The sequence below is a fragment of the Pyxicephalus adspersus genome, chromosome 7 (genome assembly GCF_032062135.1).
Source record: "Pyxicephalus adspersus chromosome 7, UCB_Pads_2.0, whole genome shotgun sequence".
NCBI lineage: Eukaryota > Metazoa > Chordata > Amphibia > Anura > Pyxicephalidae > Pyxicephalus > Pyxicephalus adspersus.
In genome coordinates, this window is record NC_092864.1 from 17,163,344 (window position 1) to 17,180,241 (window position 16,898).

The following is a 16,898-nucleotide window of genomic DNA, read 5'->3' on the forward strand; positions in this document are numbered from 1 at the left end:
TTTAGACGAGTTTGATTAATGTCAGAGAGACTGCCAGGCATTTCTAGGTCATCATTGGTAGCTTTCTTATTAGATAATGACAAGTTTTTCTTTTTTTGAAGATATTGGAGAACGCAAATAATTGACTTCCTCAAATTCTTTGTGGTGATCCCTATTCATTAGCTGATATTAAAATATTGTTGTCACCTTTTTAAGCAGCAAATTAAAACCAATTATTTCCAGCATTAGTTTTTATATATGTATAGGGTTTATATAAATCCTGTTTATTAATAATAATATTTATGTATTTACACCTCCCAAGTGTCTATGCAAAGCAGACACGTCCCCTTTAAGGAGCAGCCCCGGGGGATTGTGGGAGTTGTAGTCAGTGTGACGCACAAGCCGGCGGTGACGGCGAAGCTAGTGAAAATGTTGGTAGCCGCAGCGGCGGACAGGAATAAGGAGCCAATCCTGCAGGTTCTGGCGCAGTATGTGAACCCGGCGGCTCCTGTGGTCCGGGTGCTGGAAGTGGCATCGGGCACCGGGCAACACGCCGCCCACTTCTGCCGGGCGCTGCCCAACGTGCACTGGATCCCCTCGGAGATGGACCAGCGCTGCCTGTGGAGGTGAGTCATGTGACCGGAGCGGGTCACATGACCCAGACAATTTAGAGAGGGGGAACCTGTCACGTGACTCATAATAGGTTGCTGGTGGACAATGCCAAATACAATGGTGGCAATGTCCTCTGCACTGACCACAGCAACCAGGGGTGTCTCCTTCCTCCCTAATGTTTTGGGGTTAATGTGGAAATGTTCTGTATGACCACTGAGTGTAATGTGACTTTTCCCATTCAGCAACCTTAGGGCCCATTCACACATATGAGCTGTGCCCTTATACATGGCACAGTAACCAAAATCTTGGCACCGTTTTGTACTCATGCCACATGGAGTTGTGATCTACGCTGGTGAAATGAGTTGGGTGCTGTACAAAATGGCACTGCATATACCAACATATGATAAGCACGCTATGACGATAGCGGCATTACCTTACCCATAACATGACCTGGCCTTTAGTTTCTGGGTCCCGTTGGGGAGATTTCACTTCCTGTCTGAAAGACACAACAGGAAGTGATGAGTAAACTCTTCTAAGTAAACAAACTACTCATCACTATAGTTTTGCCTTGAGATACAATTTAACGCATTTGATATTTTTAGATCCTGATAGTTAAAATTACTGGTGGGTTCGGCAATTATTCCTAATTCTAGATCTGTATGCTTTAGGGAGCGGTAATGCCGCATAATAATAAACAGTGTCCATCTTTCTTTATTCTAAAAATATGGCAGATGATATTGTTATTAATAATATACAGGATTTATATAGTGCCAAAATATTATGCAGCGCTGTACATTAAATTGGGGTTGCAGATGACAGACAGATACAGACGGACACAGGAGGAGGAGAGCACCCTGCCCTGAAGAGCTTACAATCTAGGAGGTGGGGTAATTATCACGTTATAGGAGGGGGATATGAAATGATGGGAAGTGGTGAGGGTTTAGGATACAGAAGAAGATGGGTAGGCAAGTTTGAAACGTTGTGTTTTGAGTGCTCTTTTAAAGGAGCAGAAAGTAGGAGCAAGCCGAATAGGATGAGGAAGACCATTCCAGAGAGTCGGGGCAGCCACAGAATAGTCTTGGAGCCGTGCGTGTGATGAGGTTATGAGTGAGGAAGTCATTGGAGGAGCGAGGAGAGTGGCTAGAGGAGTATTACTGAGCCTTGGAGTATTATTAATGATGCTTCAGTACAGGAACATCAGTGATAAAGGGAATCTGTTACCTATTCAGGCAGGGGACAGGTTCGCTTAAATGCCCACTTATTCTTAGCAAGCCAGTCCCTCCTATTGCTTCCCCGCTGTTCTGCCTGTACTCTGTCTCATCTCTTTGTAAGCTTGGTGTCAGAACTTACACTGGGTCAATGAACCCTGGGGATCCTCCAAAGCTTTCTAGGGATTTCTTTAGCCATGGGCAGTTTGCATCTCACCAGGCAGTTACCACTGACACTAATTATCTGTAAGGCTGGCATTGCTCCCACTGGCCACCAGGCTAATACACCACAAACTGGGCAAATTATAAATATTGTTAGAGGTTCCATGAGACCTAATTGTTAAGTCAAGGGTACGATCATGTTGGAGAGGTTGAGAAAGGCTGTTGTAGATTTGGTTGATTTCATTCATCTGCCATTATTACTTTTTCTTTTTATTACATCTAGTGACTTGACTAAAGTCCATAGTCAAGTCACTAGATGTCCCTCAAAGGGACTCACAATCTAATGTTCCTACCATAGTCATAATTACAGTCTATGGGCAATTATGAGGGGAAGCCAATTACCTAATTGCATGAGTTTGGAATGTGGGAGGAAACGGGAGTAAAACACAGGGAGAACCTGCAAACTCCATGCAGATAGTGAGTGCCCTGGATGAGATTCGGTCCTGGGACCTAGCACTGCAAAGATAGGAGTGCTAACCATTGAGCACCATGCTGCCCATGTTGACATGTTTGTGTGTATTGCCAGTGGCAGGCAATCATATTCCATGTAATGTATCACCAATCTGATATGCCACAGCTGCTAACCCCCTCTATATCTTTCTCCTGGCAGTATCTCAGAATACATCAGTAAGGGATCTCTGACCAATGTGGAGCAGCCTCGTGCTTTGGATGCCTCTCTGAGTTGGGAGACCTGGGGAGTTGCACCAAATTCTCTGCATCTTATAGTCTGCATCAACATGATTCACATCACCGAGCCCAGCTGCACCAAGGTCAGTACATTGCTATTCATTAGGATTCTCTCCGTATAGACAAGTAAGGTTGGTTGTGTGTGAGGCTGATGAGATTTGCTTATGGTTGCTGAGATCTCAGACCCACAAGGCATTTGCTTCCCCTTCCCACCATGTTCAGTAAATAAAAATCAAATAGTTAGAACCTTTGGCAATCAGTCGGATGAGTTATCACAAAGATGACCATACACATTATAATCTGTTTAATGTCCTTTGCAAAGAAGTTGCACAATCTTTTTTTAGATTTTGCAAGAATGATGTAGAGCAAAATACTTTTTCATTTGGTTTAAATTATTATGTGGTTTCTGATTAAACTTGTTGAAACTTGAAAATGTAATATAAATATGAAAAGAGATGTATGTTTATCTATTGTAATTGTATTTGACAATATCTACGTATTTCTTGCAAATGTAACATACTGTACACTGTTATTTGCTATTTCAATAAAGCTTTATTTTGGAAAAAAAAATTATGTGAATTCAGTGGGCCTGATTTATTAAAGCTCTCCAGGGCTGCTGGGGATACACTCTCATCAGTGACGCTGGGTGATCCAGCAAACCTGGAATGGATCAGGTCCAGGATTCAAAACAATTGCTAGCAAATAGGAAGAAATCAATTCCAGGTTTGATGGATCACCCAGCTTCTTTGATGAAAGTGTATCCACTCCAGCCTTGGAGAGCTTTGATAAATCAGACCCATTATTGTTCACTGCATAGCTGTTAGAAAATATAAAAGAATTAATTTGCAGCATGTATGGCCAGGTTTATAGCTCACAGCTACTGGGTTATACAAGATTGAATTAAAACTTAATAAATTGTTTAGGTAGTTTGTATACATTGATTGTCCAATTAGACTGTAAAGTGTGCAGTTTTGTTGAAATTGTCATAAATCTGGAGGCATGTGGCCACATGGTGGGGATTATACAAGACCATTGCAGGCAATTTACACAGGCAGAAAAGTAGACAATCATACCTTATATATGAATATTCGATAATGGGATAAACTAGCACTGTCCTATAATATTATTTCTGGTGTGTGTTCCCTTTCTGCCAATCAGTCCCCTTTTCTCATGTTTCTGTTGTTTCCTATACAGGGTCTCTTTAATGGAGCAGGCCATGTCCTCCAGCCTGGTGGAGTGCTGCTCACCTATGGGGTAAGACTGACCCCTGCTGGTTTGAATTATTTCAGCAGGACAGAACCAAGTTACAGATGGAGAAATAGCAGAGGCGTGACTAATGGCAGTTGTTTTCCTCTATAATTTGTATAGATTCATTAGAAAAAATGCCTTTCTATTTTTTTAAACTGTCAAAAATCATTTTTTTTGCAAACAGAGAAATGCTGTGTTCAGATGTGGGGTGAGGTTGTAGTGCGGTTACCGCTTACTTGGTGGTGATGCTACAAGTAGCTTCTTACAACGGCAGCCCCAAAGGGAATGAATGAGGATGTCAGTGAGAAGTTCAGTACTGCTTACTGCCACCCACTGTCATTCTGCAGATGCTGGTTCTTTAGGAATCAGTGCTTTGGTGCAAGTGACCAAGAGCCATTGGCAAGATGCCACCTGCCCATTGTAGGTCTAAAAATGCCCTAACCAGGGGTGTAGTGGGGTTGGCACACCATGCCATCTCTTTTTTTGTTTACATAACAATGATGCGCATGCTCGCCATGGATAGTACCGTGCTCCTTCTGCTTTTTTACAACTCCTGCCCCTAACATTGTTGAATTTTTAAACCAAACTACCTTGTAATTGGCTTCCTGCCTCTCCCAGATGTCTGCACAGAGCTTGAGGGCAAGTTACAGGCATGCTTGTTGCATTGAATAAAGCATTTTTGGTAGTGCCATTAGTGAGCTTCATGTTTTGTCTGTGCTGCATTGTTTCTAGGTATAACATAGGGAATATTTATATGTGATTATAGTTAATAATACGCAGCACTGTACAAAGTCCATAGTAATGTCACTAGCTGTCCCTACCATAGTCATATGTGAGTAACACATTATTATGTACAGAGCACTGACTGAATCTTTTCTCCCCCCAGCCTTATTCTGTAAATGGGATCCTCACCCCTCAGAGTAATATCAACTTTAACCAGAGCTTGAAAAGCAGGTAATCTTTGTTGTGTATATGTAAAATCAGCAAACCTGCCCTTTTCCCAGTTCACTTTTTGTTTTATAGAATTGTGTTCCTAACAATTTTTTTCACTGTCAGGTTTTATTTCCGTCCGTGTCTCTGTTTTGGAGATTCACCTCTCTATTTGAACTGAATATTATATTGGGATAGATGTGAAGGGAAATCTAAACTTTTGGAACAAGAGATTGTCCAATGGGGACAACTGTTCAAGAGAGAGATTTCTTCTAATTTCGTGTTGCAATTCTGTGGCAGGAAGTACTGGGGAAAAAATGTATACAAGTGAATAAAAAAAACCCTGCGGTAGTTTTAGCCTTTCACTGCTCCATGCAAATTTAAAACAAAATACTGATTTTTACATACATGGTAAGTGCTCATGATACCTCTTGTACATTCATTCGTGCATGTTCTGACCCTCTCATATGCTGCTTATTCATTCTGCAAAATATAACATGTTTCTTGAGTTTCAGCCCAGTTTATTGCAGGGATTATCCCACTCAAACAATGTAAGTCATCTCCAAATGAAGGTTTGCCTTGGTTGGAGGAACCTCCAATGGGTATAGCTTGTTATACTGTGAATGAAGGCCAAGCATGTCTAGCAATTCTCCAGATATGTCTGTTAGTCTTTATCTATCTCACGGTCAAGCCACAACTGGCACTACAGCCTTGTATATATGTGTGTGTGTGTATATATATATATATATATATATATATATATATATATATATATTCCTATTCCTAAAAAAATATATATAGAATATTATGTACTACATAGCTAGCACTATAGAACAATAGTGTGATTCTTAGATTTCTCTTCTGTGTTTTGTGAGCTATGACCTTTTTTTTTCTGCAGTAATCCTGCCTGGGGAATATGGGATACAGCAGAACTGCAGGAACTGGCACAATCATGTGGATTGACATTGGAAAGAATGGTATGGCCCTGTATTTATTTATCATACCATCATGTGAGCCTGGGGCTGCCGTATTTACCTAGCTATACATAGCACTACATATATATGAATCAGGTTGGAGCCTCTGCTTCTGACATGTACTGGTACAGCAGTTTGGGATGCAAACTTTTAATTCTTATAGAGCAGCATTTATCCTCTATATTTTTTAGATACTTTGAACTGCCTATTACCACCATATATGACAACGTGAATACAAACAAAATCAAGCCAAAGGCAATTAAGACACAACTGAGAAGAAAATCAGCTGCGGAAAATATGCTGCATTGACTTTCTTTTGAGTCTCTGTACACAAAAATAGAAAATTAAGCAGAGTGAATGGGACTTCCTCAGTTATGTATCATTGTAGGAGGTTGGCTAAACCAGGATTTGTCAGTCCTGGAGCCTTACATATAAGTATATAAATATAAGAACTGTCCGGCATCTGTTTAAGCAGACAAAATCTGTCTGTAGCCTAAGGCAATCAATCAGAATAGACAGTGTCAATTTGAAGGTTGTTCAAAATATTGGATGTGGGCAATTTTCCCATTGGCTTGAAGTTGTCAGGGCTTAAACGACCCCTAACATCCACCAGCCCATAGAAAAGCTTGCAGTTGCCGATTACATTAGTTAATAGCATTGGTGAACCCATTGCTGTGTAATCAGCAGGTTCACAGTTGTTCAGCCAAATCAGAAAACAATCCAATTCTCTGTTGCAATACAAGAAAAGAAGGAATTCCTGGATGTAGTTGACTGTCATTTTTCTTTCTTTCACTTTTTATAAGCCATACTGATAATATCAATATTAGGGATGGGCTGAGCAGTACTCTGAACCGGAATCGCCACCAATCTTGGCACTTTCACAGTAGAGGGGTGCAAAAACAAAAAAAAAGCCAAGACCTGCAACCTACACTGCCAGAGTAGTACACATCTTAAGGTGGGGGGGGGACAATCTGGCTTTTTCACTTTGCCTTGTCCCAGCAGTGGTCTCTATACTCTAAGGTTATTAATCCAGTAAAAAAAAGGCTGATTACATGTCTGTTGAGACTATGTGGTACATGTAGAATTGAGTTGACTTGTCACCATCTGCACACACACATCATCATTACATCTCGGGTTTTTTAATTATTTTTTGCATTCTTTTGTCTTTCCTCAAACACATGACCACAACAAACCAATTACTGTGAGCCCCACATTCACCCTATGATACACTTACCTGTGTGTAGCTGACCTCTGGACTGGTGTTGTATTGCAGGTGGATATGCCAGCAAATAACAAGTGTTTGATCTTTCGTAAGATGTGAATGCGGGTCACCGGCAAGCTGAGCAACAGGTTATCAGCCATTGTAGGACACACAAAGTGGTTATGCCTCCATTGTGGTTTTTACAAAGCTGATGGTTCGTCTGTTCTATTGATGGGGCTTCTAATATAACGTTTGTGTGTGCCAGTATGTATCTATCTGCATTAATCTGGAACCAACAGTCAGCTGGTTCTGGTCATAAAAACACAAGATCTGCCTTATTTAAGATATTTGCTGTGCTTTCTTTTTTGTATTCTGGTAATTGCTTTTACTTTTTATATCATCCTATCTGCCTCCACTTATCAATTTCCACAATTTGGAGTCCTGCTGTGTCTATACAACAAAACCAGTGCTCTGATTATCATGGCCAGTTGTTCCCAATATATGTAACAGCAGCCTCAGAAGAGACACACTAAATGCAGAGCACTCTGAATGTCTTTGTACATTTCACCCCAACCACATGACAACACGATCAAAGAAATCCATAAGTCTGAAATATATTGTTATGGTAAATACTAAAGACTACATACTGAATAGGACTTGTCATGTTAGAAATACGGAGTCAGCCATTGAAGACCCCCCTGGCTGTCATGGGGGATCCTCTGAATAGTGGACCCTGAACTAGCATGAAACTAGTGAAGTCAGAAACCCTTCAGATAATTCATGACAGCCATGCAGCCTGCATAATTCTCATAACAGGTTCTTTAAGTGAATGTATTGGTACATATGATGCCTCTAATTTTTTTTGTTACCTTTTTTATGGTGCAAACCAAAAATGACAAAAATAAAATGTAATGTATATGTTATTATATATGGTGTGTATTTAGGCTTTTTTTTTGGAGTCTTTTATATTGCTTTGTATTATTTAATAAAGACAGGGCAGATCCAAGAAGGAATAATGTAAGAAGCCAGACTTGGCACCAGCTACAGGTACCAAGAGAAGAGATTTTCACTTTGACACTTCTACCCTGTAAGACTGGGGCAGATGTATGACCTGGATGTTGTACAGACAGGGCATGAAGTGACTTTGTACTTGCCCCGTCTATGGAGGTGGAGACATGACCTATTATTACCTCTTTACTTGACGTATAAAAAAAAGTCCGGAGTCCAACCTAGTAAGGCTGACTTATTTGCAGTACTAAGTGGACGAATTACAAAGCCTTTGTTCAGGAAAAATATCCCCTGTACAGTATATGTTCTTTATTTGTGTTCTCTCTCCTTAATTGTGCTGTGATTGCTTTAGGTTCTGTGAGAAAAAGAACATCCTAGTGGGCTATGTATTGGATACAATCGGACCACCTTGAAAAGGCTTATGAGATAGTCTAAAGGTGTGAGTACTGTCCTCCATGTGGCAGAATAATCTACAAGATGCATGGAAGGATCATACACATACAACTGATGTGACTAGCCCTGGATGAGGAGGGTAAGCATTGTAAATGATAAAGGTGAATCATGAAAGATCAGGCTGTGCTCTCTGTAATCCATCACCAGAGATAGCAGTGATGACAGATAAAACTAAACTGCACATTTCATTTCACTGGACGTTTTATTTGTCATTCATAAAGCCTAGTTTCCCAACTTCCAAACACTTGTAAGCCAAATTCAAATTTGATGAGCCACATAATCTATAGGAAATTTGTATTCGATAAAATCCCTAGATGAATGGTGAGGTACAGGTGCATGATGATAGGCAGGTTACCCACCTATTATTCTGGGATCTCAGACCCACCCACAAGTGCAAACATTTAAAGAAAATTCAGTTCTTTTATTGTACATTGCAGAAATTGCACCTTCAAAATGGGACTACTTAGCAGCAGCAGAAAGTCAAAACCCAAAACATTTTTGAAATTCCATTGCAGAAATAGTGCTGCTTGGAGTCCATGAGACAAAACAACATGATGTGATTTAGCCCACCTACATCCAACCTTTATTATTTCCTTTGTTGGACTGGCCATTTTGTAGAAATATCAGTAGGTGACATTGGCCATTTTATGGTCATTGTGCTGGACTTCGTAAATCTGGTTTAAGGGCTTCCCTCAGGTGTGGGATTTCTACATAAACTGAAGTCTTCTTTTATGTAACTCTTCCCTCCAGAACCACCCAGCTGTTCTGCATAAATCTCATACAACCTTGCCAAAGTTTACAGCTTTAGTCCAGGTGAGGCCATAACTCTCTTATAAGGTCTATGTATAGGAATAAGAAGGTGACCAGCTGGGGTAAGACTCCCCTACAGCAAAAAAAAAAAAAGACGTGGAATTTATGCCAAAGGGCTACCAATGTCAAAAATGGAACCTGGATTTGTAGAGCTCCACTAATGTGTAACACAGTTCATAGTTATCCACAGGTTATGACCACCTGTGGAAAGTTTGCTCCAAGATGCTTCAGATGTATTCCATGAGCTACTTTTTGAAACCCTTACAAACATATTTACAGCTGGTCCAAGATAAAACCATAAAATGTATGTTTTAAATATATAGTCATTAAATGAAAGTCTCTTTCAGTCCTGGAATCGGTTCAGCATCTGACATGTCCCCTTCTCCAGCATGTCTCTGACTTTCCTAAGTCTTTTCTCACTGGCTGGCCGAACATAGCTGGAGGGTCCCAGTAAAGCCATGCCATCCTGTACCTCACCCATAATCAAAAGAGGGTTGTCCCCAGAACCTACAAGATTCCCACAGGGACACGATCCTCCTGCTCCCCCACCCTCTCCCATGGTGACCTCTAGATACGTGGTATGAAAAAGACGAAGACCCATGTGATCATCTTTCAGTACCTCAATGAGAAGAACACGGAGCACTCGATCTTCCCCTGAATCTTCTAGCCTTCCCACAATTACAAAGTCACTTCGGCACAAACTGGGTACCAGCCTTCCTCGAAGGTGACACCCTTGACACTGCTTGGCCCTTGGCAGAGGGCAACGATCTTCACAGGCTTGCCTACTTTCAAAATTATTCTGATTTCCATGGCAGCCACCGTAAAGGAAAGAGAAACATTGGCGCATGAGAGAACTGTAGGCCCATCTCCATTCTGGAGTCTTACACGGACCTCTTACAGGTGGCAATGTACAAGGATCTGGGGGCCGAGTGTGACATGATGCACGACACTCTTCATAGGTCTGAAAGTTGTTCCCAGAACCCAGACACCCCTTATAAAGAAATGTTTGACAGTCACCACTTTGTGAATTGTGGAACCAGCGCACAGCTCGAGAACCTTGGCATTCTCCGAGTTCTTGGAGCTTTAGGCATTCAGAGGGATGGACTAGCCGCTGGTTTCCTGAATTTACTGTGGTGGTTCCTTTCTTGATAACAGAAAGAGGGAACTGAGCACGCAGCAGTCCTGCAGAGTTCCGAGCCATGCAAACATAAATCCCTGCATCTTCTGGACGAGCATTGTAGATAACCAGTTGGCCAGAATTGGTTACAACGAGATTTCCATACATCTGGTCTGGACGCATTATTGGAGCTGGGGGACCATCTCCCAACTTCTCCCATAGGATTTCTGGACGTGGGCGCCCACTAGACTCACATTGTAACCCTACCGTACCCCCTACTATAACCGACTGAGGGGAGGGTGAATGGTACAATGCAGGAGGCACAGGTATTTCCAGAGGAGTGGAAGGCTGGGTTGTCTGGGGGGTAGTCTCCAGGGGTGCTGCAGTGGTGGCTGGCCAAGATGACACAAACTTGCAGGGCACCTCTACTAAGGTTATGCCCCTAGCACAAGCTTCAGCATCCATGTAGCAGCGATTGTAGTAAGTGAGTCCATCAGAGGCACAAGTAAAACCCGGTTGCTTTCCACATCTCTCTCGACAGCGACACACTGGATGTCCTTCCCACATCTCACAGTCAGAGCCCTGTTGAGTGCAAATAAAACCAGAGCAGGTGGCAGGGCGGAGAGAGTCGGGGGCCTGCAGGCTAGAGTCTGGGTATCGGGCGGCCACACAGCTTCGTTGTCCACAGACATTTGTGCAGCACTTCTCAAAAACTTCACACTCCTAGAAGAGGTAAATAAACATAATGGGGACATAATATTTATTTAGCAGGTATATCTTACATCTAAAAAAAAACAGAACAACATGTGCCCAGTCAGGTGACAAAGAAGTAGACTCAAAACATGCCCTGCATTAGGAACTGATCAGTGGAGAACAGGAAACCTTTGGCTTGGGGGGGTACAAAAACTACAAACTAGCCCTTTCATGATAGGGACAGATTTTCCTGCTATTAAAAATGTGTACCATCCAAAGTGTTTCACTGAGTGGCATTCGGACATCTCAGAGACACAAAGAAATAGAATGAATGAAAGAAAAGGAAATAGCTATATAATGCAAAAAATGTATTGCTAAGTAAAGCTTCTGATCTGTTCGATGTCTGAACATTGAACTTTTCCCAATCTGGGCCACCAGTCCTAAATATCTTATTAGTACTGACCCAGGAGACAAATGCCTTGCTTCCCACCAGCTAAGTCCCCCACATTTGGTGGTTATGGATTGCTCACTTTTGATACTTTGGTTGGTACTTTCTCAGTTCTGAAAAAAATCTTTATAATTGACTTCCCTCCTGCAAAAAAGGCGCCACCCCAACAAAAAATAAACTATTCTAGTTTTGGACAGAATGGAGGTTTGTGGGACTTTTCCCATGGTCATATCAGTCATGACATGGCTTCTAGGCTTTCTCTTCAGGCAGTGTCTGATCAGATGATGTTAAAAACCTTTTTTCCAAACTACTATGTTTCTGTTGTATTGTAATATACTTATTACAATAAGTAATATACTTGTAATATACTTCAGTGAATTCATATTCAAGTGAAGTTAATATTCTTATAGAATGGTTGTTTAATATATTTATGTATGGACATGTATGTATGAAAAAGATATTTATTGCAAATTAAGTACTGTATAAGTAAAGCCCAGTTCAGATTTAAAGAAATAAATGAAAATGAAAATCATCTTATGTGGGAGATGTGGGTCACCACCTTATTAAGGTTTGCCTGTCTCCATTACCAAACATTTTGTTGGTTGAGGTTTGTACTCCTGTTTAGGTCGTCCTTCCTAGAGATTAGAAGGTAAATTCAGATTAGAATGATCTACCGACTCTCCAGGTTTGAACATATAGATCAGGTTTTATAATCCTTACTCAGATTACCAGAAACCATAAAGAAGAAATTTGCAACGACAGTGTGTGATGGTCTTTCTAATGCTTATTTAGGAAACTGGTCCTGCAGTAGTAGATATGCTGTCCAGAAACGGGAAACCTTGGTGGCTTCTAATCAGTTTTATACAAATATATATTTTCTATTTTCCAGCATTATAATGATTGATGTGGAAATCAGGTAAATCCTCACCTCATTGCTAAAAGAGAATGCAATTTCTACCCCAATTTTGAACATTTGGTTACATAAAAAACAGGCAAAGTTTGTGGATAAAAGTTAAATAAAAAAAAAACAAAATGGTAATGCCAAGACCAAGTTGTTCCTACACATCTGAAGACCTAAACATTTCATTGGGCATAATATTCTATTATAATATTTATAGATCTATAGGGAACATAAATTTGTCATGAGATTACCACATATTTTTCTATAGCTAAATCTCACAAATATAACAAAATAACATAAATGTGTAATATATATTTATATGGGGAGTATTTTTCTATAGTTTTGTTATTTTGTAACATGCATGATTCTCTTATTTACTTGCATGATGTGTTACGTTTTCATGATAGTATGCATTGTAAACATTTCTATGTAACATTTCTAACATTTCAATTGGTTGGAAAATTTCCATTGATTGTACAAGTATCAGAGGTGGTCCTTGAATTGGTTTTTGTTTGATCAAATTTAGGAGAATTGGGCACAGATACTTATGTTTATTGATTGAGAATTTGATTGAGTGAAAACTTAGTGACCGAGTTGCATTTTGATTGATTACAAAGAACAGATGCTAAAGATTCTAGCATGCCTTGATTGTGGTATATGGTAAGACCATCAGCTGATTTTCGATCAACTGTTGACATTTACAGCAAACATGTTAATGCAATGCCAATCCCCTGGTTTTACTACTTTCTGTGTCACTGACCCTAAACAAGATGACCACGAGTACTGGTGTGATTCAGAAGTTCTTTTCTGCATGTTGTGGGTTAGTGTATCAAAGTATTTGGGAAATAAAGTCAGCCTGACAGCCAGGTGCCAAGCATTTTCAGAATGAGGTCAGTAATGATGATATCCCATTCAAGTCACTGACAGTCTTGCTGTGTACAGATAAATAACCATTTCTTACCTGATCAGCTCCACACTCTCTTTCACAGGTACTCTGGGCGTCCACCCACAGGTTGGCGTTCAGCTGGTTAGGGCAAATTCCGAAATGCCCCCTCGCCAGGTTTAGGTTGTCGCCTTGTGATGCCAGGCAGAGCTGCACAAACCAAATGACTGGCCACATCTCCCTTCACCTGCCTATGGAGTTTGAATGAATATCTTTGTGTCTAGCCTGCATATGTCCTTTTTATGTATGCAGGCAGTATGTGACTTTTTAAAAAAATATTTTTAGCTTTGTAAAAAAATGTGGATGCCAACATACCGTTCTAAGTTATGTTTGCAAGAAGCCTGGCATGTACGTACACTGCGTATTTGTAAGCATGTTGGATGCATGTGTTGAATTAACATAAATTGCAATGTGTATGTATACAGGTATGTGTGCAGCAATGGGTATAGGGGTTATGTGTCTACAATAAGTACAGATGGCATGTACCTGTTCATGGGCATGTTCCTAAAGATGGTAGGGGTGTCCAGGTGACACAATGCCACCCTTGGCATTGCAGAGAGAGAGATATAGGCATCCTGTGGGCACAGCCTCCAGAGAAATGATGTCTGACGTGCCAAGATTTTCCTCCCCTGCCTTCCTCCCTCCCGCCCCTGCCTGTGGGACAGGATAACTTTCTAATAAGCTGAGTCCAGGATGGGAGGGAGCAGCAAACCCTGTGTCAGTGTATAGAGAGGGGGGTAGTGTGTCTGTTTTTACAGGGAGACATGGGGACAGCAAAGAGGAGTGGCAGGCTGCTGGTGCCTAGACACAGTGTGACAGTGCCCAGGTGACCCAATTCTAAAAGGGCATAACATTTTGTTTCCAAAGGCCAAAGACCAGACAACACAGGTGGGTATAGGTGGTAAAGAAGCTGCGGCGTGCTTGGGAAAATTTGCCTTTGTTGTCTGTAACAGTTGGTGTGTGAGCAAGACAATGCAAAGGAACTTGCTGCTGAGGTGGGTGTGGGCACATCAGTGGGCTATGGGCTGCGTGTATGGTGCCATGCTGAAGCAGAGTGGTGCCCATGCAGATGGAAACTGGTGCAGCGTGTGCAGGGGACAGAGGCACTCTAGTGTGTGTGGCATTGAGGTGTGCAATGTAAGAGGAAGGAGGAGGGGGGCAGCACTGTGATAGGGGTGGGTGATGGGGAGTAACCCAATTCCATCCCTTGTCTCCATTCATTCACACTGAATGGCCCTGCCTTTTCCAGACACTAGATGAGGGGGGATCAAAGGCTGCAGCCACTTAACCCCTTCCCACACATAATCCCTTTTATTGACATCTGCCCGACAATACGGCCCCATTCCTTTCTCTACTACTTCCTTTCCAAAAAACCTTCCAGAACTACAACCTCCATCATGCACCAGGGCTACTAGTCCATGTGGGTCACTTGCTCCATACAATTAAACTTGTGAAAATAAAGAAATAAAAAAAAGCATGGTCAGACATGAACATTAAAATAGATTATAGTGTGATGGCATTATTTTATTTTTTTTTAAAGCATGGTGTAAGATAAAAAATGATTATTGACTTGGGAAAAAAAATCTTTTTTCATCCTTTGTTGTCTCTCCGCACTAATGACCTGTTTTGGCCCTATTCAGCCGCTTCCTGTCTGCATGCTGTATGGGGTGTTTCAGGGTGGATTCATAATGGTGACAACTATGCTTGTGCATTTTATTTTTATCTTTCGAATCTTGTGTGACAGGGTGACTACATAGGAGCGCAACTGGAAGACAAGGATTGAGAGTTGTCACTCTATAACATGAACTGCTTGAACAAAGACCTACAGGATGAGATTATCTCCAAAACAGATCGTGGGTTGTTTGCAGAATGCCTACCAAAAGTGGTTTAAGGAAGTATAATCGGTGAACAGGAGTCAGGGTCATGGGTACCCAATACTTATTGGTGTGTGTGGGCCAGCTAGCTCATTTGGTCAAATGCCACAGAAGAGTTTTTGTAGCACAAATTGCTAAAAATGAAATGCTGACCATGACATGAGGGGTGTCAGAACACACAATGCATCCTTTGTATCAAAGTGTCCATGCTGACCCGTGTGCACTGCCGAAAGTGCCTTCGATGGGCACATGAACATCAGATCAAGACCAGGAAACAGTGGAAGAAGGTGGTCTTGTCTGATGAGTTACATTTTATTTTAGATTGTACAGATGGTCAGGTGGATGTGTGTCATTTATCTGGTGAATCGAGACAATAGGCATCAGGATGCACTATGGGAAGAAGGCGAGCTGGTGAGGTAAGTATCTGCTGCCAATGTCTTGGTGCCAGATACAACACAACGCCTTCAAAGGTCTTGTTTCAGTTTTTCAGTTCTCACCAAGTGATCTGCAACTGGAATACAGACAGCAAATCTGACCAGGGTTCTGGCTTTCTGCTAAGCCACTAAAAATCCTGTTTGTGTTATAGATTTTCTTCCACTTCTTTTATAGTAAAGCCAAAATCACTGGGACAGGAAGAGGGAAGAAATCTCTCGCACAAATCAAACGGGCTACAATTCCCCTACACTCTCTCTGTAGCCTTTGATTTACTTTCATTGTAAATTATTGTCAGTCATGATTATTGGATAGAAAATTGTAACAATGTAAAAATGTCATGTCACAAAGTTGCAAATAATAATACTTACTTTACTCCTGTCTTTCACATTGCTAGGCATGGGGTCATCATTGTTCTGAGCTAATGATCTATTGATGTCTTAAGATCTTGAGGATCCCCTGAAATAATCAAATATAGAAATCACATATAAAGCAGAATTGTAAACATCAGTGGTAACGCTTGCTTTGCATTGGTGGCCATTGGAAACCTTTAACTTAGAATTGGTGTTTTCAAGTTTGTGAAGGGAAGCATGAGAAGATAAAAGTATTAGCGATGCACTATAAGTGAGTAATCAGATTATTTATAAAAATGCATGGTGTATATAAGTGAGAACTTAAGACTGCATAGAAATGTTTAGCACTGGAAAAAATCTTTCATAATCGTTTTCAGTGACAAGAGTGATAGAATAATGAATGAGCGCTGTACACACCTGTTCTTTTTATTTATTAGGGGAGGGGTGGAATGAGCAAGTGGCACCCCATTGTGCTTTCCTCCCTTGACCTGTATAGCGACCGTTTTGATGGATCCATAGGAATATACAGGGGTGGCTCCGATGGATCCATAGGAATTCATAGTGGTCCACCAGGGCGGATTGAAGAATGACTTCAGAAGGCCACTGTACACAAAGTCAGATTTATACCCAACATACGCATGACCGCTCCTTTCAGGTGACAATCATCTGACATGTGTATAAAGCTTTACACGTGGGTCAGTAGGACATAACTGGCAGATCATCCACACCCAATATACAAACCACCATTGATGACATGAACCCACCCCAGCACCACCAGCTTACTGTACCTGTGCAGGGTGCAGCA

General features: G+C 41.2%; 2 protein-coding genes across 2 annotated transcripts; one reads left to right on the plus strand and one right to left on the minus strand.

Moving 5' to 3' along the window:
- The first annotated feature begins 364 nt into the window (after positions 1–364).
- On the plus strand, positions 365–7,989 carry METTL26 (methyltransferase like 26). The gene is made up of 6 exons (XM_072417660.1): positions 365–605; positions 2,632–2,791; positions 3,903–3,962; positions 4,843–4,910; positions 5,785–5,863; positions 7,134–7,989. The coding sequence occupies exons 1-6, from the start codon at positions 409–411 to the stop codon at positions 7,179–7,181; spliced, it is 612 nt and encodes a 203-aa protein (XP_072273761.1). The 5' UTR covers positions 365–408; the 3' UTR covers positions 7,182–7,989.
- A 933-nt stretch (positions 7,990–8,922) lies between these two features.
- Positions 8,923–14,306, minus strand: WFIKKN1 (WAP, follistatin/kazal, immunoglobulin, kunitz and netrin domain containing 1). The gene is made up of 2 exons (XM_072417662.1): positions 13,453–14,306; positions 8,923–11,172 (listed from the first exon to the last, which is right to left on the minus strand). The coding sequence occupies exons 1-2, from the start codon at positions 13,609–13,611 to the stop codon at positions 9,676–9,678; spliced, it is 1,656 nt and encodes a 551-aa protein (XP_072273763.1). The 5' UTR covers positions 13,612–14,306; the 3' UTR covers positions 8,923–9,675.
- Positions 14,307–16,898: the final 2,592 nt, after the last annotated feature.

Bases quoted from the DNA above. Each gene is read 5' to 3' on its own strand.
- METTL26 (XM_072417660.1), top strand. From the start codon at position 409: ATGTTGGTAGCCGCAGCGGCGGACAGGAATAAGGAGCCAATCCTGCAG. The intron at 606-2,631 runs GTGAGTCATGTG...TTCTCCTGGCAG, and splicing joins GACCAGCGCTGCCTGTGGAG to TATCTCAGAATACATCAGTA. The intron at 5,864-7,133 runs GTATGGCCCTGT...GTTGTATTGCAG, and splicing joins GATTGACATTGGAAAGAATG to GTGGATATGCCAGCAAATAA.
- WFIKKN1 (XM_072417662.1), bottom strand. From the start codon at position 13,611: ATGTGGCCAGTCATTTGGTTTGTGCAGCTCTGCCTGGCATCACAAGGC. The intron at 11,173-13,452 runs GTAAGAAATGGT...TACCTCTTCTAG, and splicing joins GAGAGTGTGGAGCTGATCAG to GAGTGTGAAGTTTTTGAGAA.